This window comes from Ascaphus truei, unplaced genomic scaffold, assembly GCF_040206685.1.
Source record: "Ascaphus truei isolate aAscTru1 unplaced genomic scaffold, aAscTru1.hap1 HAP1_SCAFFOLD_1563, whole genome shotgun sequence".
In the NCBI taxonomy this organism is placed as follows: Eukaryota; Metazoa; Chordata; class Amphibia; order Anura; family Ascaphidae; genus Ascaphus; species Ascaphus truei.
In genome coordinates, this window is record NW_027454453.1 from 43223 (window position 1) to 51237 (window position 8015).

General features: G+C 61.4%; 1 protein-coding gene across 1 annotated transcript; it reads left to right on the top strand.

The window, feature by feature from the left end:
* The first annotated feature begins 2883 nt into the window (after positions 1-2883).
* On the top strand, positions 2884-7727 carry CEBPE (CCAAT enhancer binding protein epsilon). The gene is made up of 3 exons (XM_075581759.1): positions 2884-3056; positions 4429-5212; positions 7376-7727. The coding sequence occupies exons 2-3, from the start codon at positions 4763-4765 to the stop codon at positions 7688-7690; spliced, it is 765 nt and encodes a 254-aa protein (XP_075437874.1). The 5' UTR covers positions 2884-3056; positions 4429-4762; the 3' UTR covers positions 7691-7727.
* Positions 7728-8015: the final 288 nt, after the last annotated feature.

Below are 8015 nucleotides of genomic sequence, written 5' to 3' on the forward strand. Positions count from 1 at the left end.
TACACTGCTCCCCCCCACACCCAGCGCTCTTACACTGCTTCCCCCCACATACCCAGCGCTCTTACACTGCTCCTCCCACACCCAACGCTCTTACACTGCTCCCCCCACACCCAGCGCTCTTACACTGCTCCCTCCCACACCCAGCGCTCTTACACTGCCCCCACCCCACACCCAGCGCTCTTACACTGCCCCCACTACACCAAGCGCTCTTACACTGCTCCCCACCACACCCAGCGCTCTTACACTGCTCCCCTCCACACCCAGCGCTCTTACACTGCTCCCCCCCACACGCAGCGCTCTTACACTGCTCCCCCCCACACCCAGCGCTCTTACACTGCTCCCCCCCACAACCAGCGCTCTTACACTGCTCCCCCCACCACACCCAGCGCTCTCACACTGCTCCCCCCCCACACCCAGCGCTCTTACACTGCTCCCCCCCATACCCAGCACTCTTACACTGCTCCCCCCTCACCCAGTGCTCTTACACTGCTCCCCCCCACACGCAGCGCTCTTACACTGCTCCCCCCCACACCCAGCGCTCTTACACTGCTCCCCCCCACACCCATCGCTCTTACACTGCTCCCCCCCACACCCAGCGCTCTTACACTGCTCCCCCCCACACCCAGCGCTCTTACACTGCCCCCACCCCACACCCAGCGCTCTTACACTGCTCCCCCCCTCACCCAGCGCTCTTACACTGCTTCCCCCACACCGAGCGCTCTTACACTGCTCCCCCCACACCCAGCGCTCTTACACTGCTCCCCCCACACCCAGCGCTCTTTCACTGCTCCCCCCTCAACCAGCACTCTTATACTGCTCCCCCCTCGCCCAGCACTCTTACACTGCTCCCCCCCACACCCAGCGCTCTTACACTGCTTCCCCCACACCCAGCGCTCTTACACTGCTTCCCCCCACACCCAACGCTCTTACACTGCTCCCCCCACACTCAGCGCTCATACACTGCTCCCCCCCCCACACCCAGCGCTCTTACACTGCTCCCCCCACACCCAGCGCTCTTACACTGCTCCCTCCCACACCCAGCGCTCTTACACTGCCCCCACCCCACACCCAGCGCTCTTACACTGCCCCCACCACACCCAGCGCTCTTACACTGCTTCCCCCCACACGCAGCGCTCTTACACTGCTTCCCCCCACACCCAGCGCTCTTACACTGCTCCCCCACCACACCCAGCGCTCTCACACTGCTTCCCCCCACACCCAGCGCTCTTACACTGCTCCCCCCCATACCCAGCGCTCTTACACTGCTCCCCCCCACACACAGCGCTCTTACACTGCTCCCCCCCACACCCAGCGCTCTTACACTGCTCCCCCCCACACCCATCGCTCTTACACTGCTCCCCCCCACACCCAGCGCTCTTACACTGCTCCCCCCCACCACACCCAGCGCTCTTACACTGCTCCCCCCCACCACACCCAGCGCTCTTACACTGTCCCCCCCACACCCAGCGCTCTCACACTGCTCCCCCCCACACCCACCGCTCTTACACTGCTCCCCCCCACACCCACAGCTCTTACACTGCTCCCCCCCCACACCCAGCGCTCTTACACTGTTCCCCCCCACATCCAGCGCTCTTACACTGCCCCCACCCCACACCCAGCGCTCTTACACTGTCCCCACCTCACACCCAGTGGTCTTACACTGCTCCCCCCCACACCCAGCGCTCTCACACTGCTCCCCCCCACACCCAGCGCTCTTACACTGCTCCCCCCCACACCCACAGCTCTTACACTGCTCCCCCCCACACCCAGCGCTCTTGCACTGTCACCACCCCACACCCAGCGCTCTTACACTGCTCCCCCCCCCTCCACACCCAGCGCTCTTACACTGCTCCCCCCACACCCAGCGCTCTTACACTGCTCCCCCCCACACGCAGCGCTCTTACACTGCCCCCACCCCAGACGCAGCGCTCTTACACTGTCCCCCCCCCACACCCAGCGCTCTTACACTGCTCCCCCCCCACACCCAGCGCTCTTACACTGCTCCCCCCCCACACCCAGCGCTCTTGCACTGTCCCCACCCCCACACCCAGCGCTCTTACACTGTCCCCACCCCACACCCAGCGCTCTTACACTGCTCCCCCCCACACCCAGCGCTCTTACACTGCCCCCCCCCACACGCAGCGCTCTTACACTGCTCCCCCCCACACCCAGCTCTCTTGCACTGTTCCCCCACACCCAGCGCTCTTACACTGCCCCCACCCCACACCCAGCGCTCTTACACTGCTCCCCCCCACACCCAGCGCTCTTACACTGCACACTCACACACGCAGCGCTCTTACACTGCACACTCACACACGCAGCGCTCTTACACTGCTCCCCCCCAACCCCATCACTCTTATACTGCTCCCCCCCCACACCCAACACTCTTAGGCTGCGTCCCTAGAGGGGCTGACCACGCGGACGCGTCCGCACGCTGAGCGATTAGACTGCTTAAAGGCAGTGATCGCGTCTGAGGCCAGGGAAAGCACCCGCTTCCCCTCAGCCTCCGCGCGCCTCTGCATGGCTGCAGTGTCTATGGACGCCGCCTTATACTGCTCCCCCCCCCCCACACCTAGCATTCTTACCCTGCTCTCCCCTCACCTCTCTGGTAGGGATGGGGTTAATCATTGCTCTGCTGATCCCCAGTGCCCTCCCCCCCCCCCCCCCCGCCTGGGAGCCGTTACTGGGTGCTACTTGGGCCGGGTGTTGGGGGCAGATAAGTAGATAGCAGAGCTGGGATTGCACCAGCCTCATTGGGAAATCTGTTGTCTTCCTGATGAGCGACTCGGGGGTGGAGAGGGGGAGAGAGGGAGGGGGGGGGACCGGAATCTGTGAGCCACAGGGAGGGGACACAGTGACAGAAGTGCTTCCCCCCACCTGTCACGCACAGCATCTTAACCCCAGTGACATCTCCTGCTCAGCCCTGCGCTGATCCTCAGGTGTGTCCCAGAGACCCCCAAGAACTGCCCCCCAGGATCTCCCCTGGGACAGCAGCGGGCGAGTCTCCGCTCTCCGACCGCGAGGATCCGGGAGAGAGAAGCCCCCCAAAGAGACTGGTAACACCCACATTCTGATCCCATACCAACACATGCATGTACACACACGTACTGTATGTAGAAACATACACATACCTGTCCACACCCATTTATACATACAGTGTGTGTGTGTGTATATATATATCGTTTTCTGGATACAGTCTGGGGACTTTAATGTCGCTAGCTAATGATCGGGGGACTTCAGTCCTGATCTGTCAGTTGGTTCTGGTTCTGTGCGGCTCTGCACCCACTATGGTGATATCTCAAGAGCAGAACAAAATGGGTCCCATTGGGCTGGCACTTTATAAAGGAACGTGGAATCCTGGGAGGGAATGGGTCGTGGAACCCAATGGGGCGGAAAGAAGGTCTCACTTCTTCCAAAGGGTTAATGAGGAATGTGGTGGGGTGATACCATGGGGTGATGGGAGACACACATGGGTCATACCATGGGGTGACGGAAAGACGCGTTGGGGTGATGTAATGGGAGACACACGATGGGTGATACCATGGGGGTGACGGAATGACGCGGTGGGGTGATGTGATGGGTGATACCATGGGGGTGACGGAAGACACACTATGGGTGATACCATGGTGTTACGGAGACGCACAATGGAGTGCTACCATGAGGTGATGGAAAGGCACGTTGTGCTACCATGAGGTGATGGAAAGGCACGTTGGGGTGGTATCATGGGATGATGGGAGAAACAATGGGTAATATCATGGGGTAACGGAGAGACGTGATGGGGTGATACCGTGTGGTGTCGGAGAGTCGCAATTGGGTGACACTGTAGGGGGATGTGGTGACACCATGGGGTTATAGAGAGAGATACATTGGGGTGACAGACACATGTTGGGGTGATGGAGAGACACGATGGGGTGGCAGAAGCATGTTGGCGTGACAGACACATTTTGGGTTGATGGAGAGTCATGATGGGGTGACAGACCCATTGGGTGACATATACATGTTGGGATGACAGACACATGTTGGGTTGATAGAGAGACATGATGAGGTGACAGAGACACATGGGGTGGAGAGATATGATGGGGTGACAGACATGTTGGGGTGATGGAGAGACATGATGGGTGGCAGACACATGGGGTGGCAGAAGCATGTTGGGGTGACAGACACATGTTGGGTTGATGGAGAGAAATTATGGGGTGACAGACACACCAAGAATTCAGTGTGGTAACATTTCTGTTTGGTGAAAGCTGAGAATTATACTTAATTTAAATGGTTCTTCTGTGTAATTAGAATCCATCCCATCACACACACACACACACACACACACACACACAAACACAACTCACACACACACACAACTCACACACACACACATGCTGACACACAAGCACTCTCACAGGTAATTCACTCCTAGCACTTTCCTTTTTTCAGTGTTCTCTTGGTGTCAATGTAAAGAGAGCGTCTGAGAGAGGAGAGTGTCCCAGAGCAGAGAGTGAAGAGAGCGTCCGAGAGAGGAGAGCGTTTCAGAGAAGAGTGAAGAGAGCAACCGAGAGAGGAGAGTGTGTCCGAGCAGAGTGAAAAGAGCGTCCGCGAGAAGAGAGTGTGTCCGAGCAGATAGAATGAAGAGAGCGTCAGAGAGAAGAGAGCATCTCTGAGCAGAGAGTGAAGAGCACGTCCAGGAGAAGAGAGCGTCTCTGAGAAGAGACAGAGGGAGAGCATCAGAGAGAGGAGAGCGTCTCTGAGCAGAGAGAGACCGTGACGGACGATGTCCCAGAGCAGTTACTATGAGTGTGAGAAAAGGAGTCAGAGTTGCTCGGGGTACCCTGTGCATTTGGGGAGCCACCACGCAGACCTTGGTGGGAGCAGCCTGTGTGAACCCGAGACTTCGGTGGACTTGTCCACGTACATCGAGACGGAGGAGGAACTTCTGTCCGACCTGTTCCCCCTGAAACAGGACCGAGCGAAAGGGATGTACCCCTATCTGCCCCCCGAGGGGCTGACTCCGGCGGCTTTGTACGGATACCCGCCCGGCCTGGCTCCGGACCCCCGGTTAGGGGGGTATGAGAGTGGGGGAGTGATCGTTAAGGAGGAGACCCGCGGACCTCACAGAGGGGCGTATAACACTCTGCAGTACCAGGCAGCGCAGTGCGGCCAGACCTCAGTGCACCTCTCCCAGTCTCTGGAGGGGGGACACCCCGCTCTGAGGGTCCTAAAGGTGAGACGACCCCCCAAACTCAACCACATACCCACCACACGCCATCCCTCTTCTCTTTATCCATCTCTCTCTATCCCCCTCACTAACCACCTCCCTCCCCGTCTTTCTCCCCTGTGATCTCCCTCCCATCGCCTCCTTTTCTACTACCCCCTCTCCCCCCCCCCCTCCTCTCCCTCTCTCCCCCACCCCTCCTCTCCCTCTCTCCCCCCCCCTCCTCTCCCTCTCTCCCCCCCTCCTCTCCCTCTCTCCCCCCCCTCCTCTCCCTCTCTCCCCCCCTCCTCTCCCTCTCTCCCCCCCTCCTCTCCCTCTCTCCCCCCCTCCTTCCGACCCTCCTCTCACTCTTTGCCACCTACCTCTGTCCCTTCCCCCTCCCTGTCTCTCTCCCTTCTCATCTCTCTCCCCCTCCCACCCCCCTCCACTCCGTCCCTGTCTCACTCCCACCCCCCTCCCATCTTTCTCCCTCCCCCCTTCCATGTCTCTCTCCCACACTGTCACCGTCTCTCTCCCTCCCCGTCTCTCCCCACCCACCCCATCTCTCCCCCTTTCTTCTCTCCCCCTCCCTTCTCTCCCCCTCCCCGTCTCTCTCCCTCCCCGTCTCCCTCCCCCTCCCATCTCTCCCCCTCTCCGTATCTCTACCTCCCCCCATCTCTCTCCCTCCCCTCCAATCTCACTTCCTCCCCCTCCAATCTCTCCCCCTCCCCCTCCCCGTCTCTCTCCCTCCCCGTCCCTCTCCCACCCCCTCCCCATCTCTCTCCCACCCCCTCCCCATCTCTCCCACCTCTGTACCCAACTCTCCCCCTATCTCTCCCTTCCCCCCTCCCATCTCTCTCCCACCCCCTCCTTATCTCTCTTCCTACACCCCTCCCTGTCTCTCTCCTACTCCCCTCTCTGTCTCTCTCCCACCCGTCTCTCTCCCACACTGTCCCCATCTCTCTCCCACACACCCCCTCCCCATCTCTATCCCTCCCCCTTCCTGTCTCTCTTCCTCCCTGTCTCTCTTCCTCCCCCCTCCCGTCTCTCTCCCACCCCCTCCCCATCTCCACCCTCCCCATCTCTCTCCCTCCCCATCTCTCTCCTTCCCCATCTCTCTCCCACCCCCTCCCCATCTCTCTCCCTCCCCCCTCACTGTCTCTCTCCCACCTCCTCCCTGTCTCTCTTTCACCCCATCTCTCTCCCTCCCCCATCTCTCCCCCTTCCCATCTCTTTCCCTTCCAGTCTCTCTCCCTGACTCTTCCCGTCTCTCTCCCTCCGCCCTCCCCGTCTGTCTCCCTCTTTCCTCTCCGTCTCCCTCCTCCTCTCTGTCTCTCTCCCTCTCCCCTCCCAAACTCTCTCTCCTGCCTCCCCTCCCCGTCTCTCTCCCTCTTCCCTCCCTGTCTCACCCCCCTTCCATCCCCGTCTCTTTCCCTCCCTGTCTCTCTCCCTCCCTCCCTCTTCTCCTCTCTCTCCCTCCCCTTCCATGTCTGTATCCTCCCCCTTCCCGTCTCTCTCCCTCTTCCCTCCACGTCTCTCTCCCTCTTCCCTCCCCGTCTCTCTCCTCCCCCCTCCCCGTTTCTCTCCCTCCACCACCTCCAAGTCTCTCTCCCTCCCCCTCCCCGTCTCTCTCCCACCCCCCCTCCCCGTCTCTCCCACCCCCCCTCTCCGTCTCTCCCACCCCCCCTCTCCGTCTCTCCCACCCCCCCTCCCCGTCTCTCTCCCACCTCCCCTCCCCGTCTCTCTCCCACCTCCCCTCCCCGTCTCTCTACCACCCCCCCTCCCCGTCTCTCTACCACCCCCCCTCCCGTCTCTCTCCCACCCCCCCTCCCCGTCTCTCTCCCTCCCCCTCTCCCGTCTCTCTCCCCCCCATCTCTCTCCCTCCACTCCCCGTCTCTCTCCCTCCCCCCCTAGTCTCTCTCCCTCCCCCCCTCCCTGGATTTCTCCCTCCCCCCCTCCCTGGATTTCTCCCTCCCCCCCTCCCTGGATTTCTCCCTCCCCCCCCCCCTGGATTTCTCCCTCCCCCCCTCCCTGGATTTCTCCCTCCCCCCCTCCCTGGATTTCTCCCTCCCCCCCTCCCTGGATTTCTCCCTCCCCCCCTCCCTGGATTTCTCCCTCCCCCCCTCCCTGGATTTCTCCCTCCCCCTCCCCATCTCTTCCACCTCTCTCACACCTCCCTCTCTCCTTTCCCAGGGGGGACTCTCCAGGGGGTTACCCGCCCCCCCCTTGAAGGAGTCGTCCCTCAAGAGCAAGAAGTCTCTGAGCAAGGACAGCCTGGAATACCGACTGCGCCGCGAGCGGAACAACATCGCCGTGCGCAAGAGCCGCGACAAGGCCAAGCGCCGGAACCTGGAGACGCAGCAGCGCGCGCTCGAGTTCATGGCGGAGAACGAGAAGCTGCGCGTGCGCGTCCAGCAGCTGAGCCAGGAGCTCGACGCCCTGCGCGGCGTCTTCCGACAGATCCCCGAGGCCGCCGCGCTCGTCAAGGGGACCGGGGGGTGCAGCTGAGACCCCCTGAAACAGGGGGGGGGAGACCCCGAAACCTGGGGGGACCCCAAAACCTGGGGAGGGGGGGCACGAAGTACAGGGGTGGGGAGACCCCAAAACCTGGGGGGAACGAAGCAAAGGGGTCGGGAGACCCCAAATCCTGGGTGGAGGGCACGATGCAAAGGGGGGGGGGGCGGAGACCCCAAAACCTGGGGGTGGGAGGGAAGCAATGGGGTGGCAGGGCACAAAGCAATGGGGTGGGGAGGGGAAGACCCCAAAACCTGGGGTGAGTCCACAAAAGACAGGGGTAAGGGGGGAGACCCCAAAAAACTGTGTGGGGGCACAA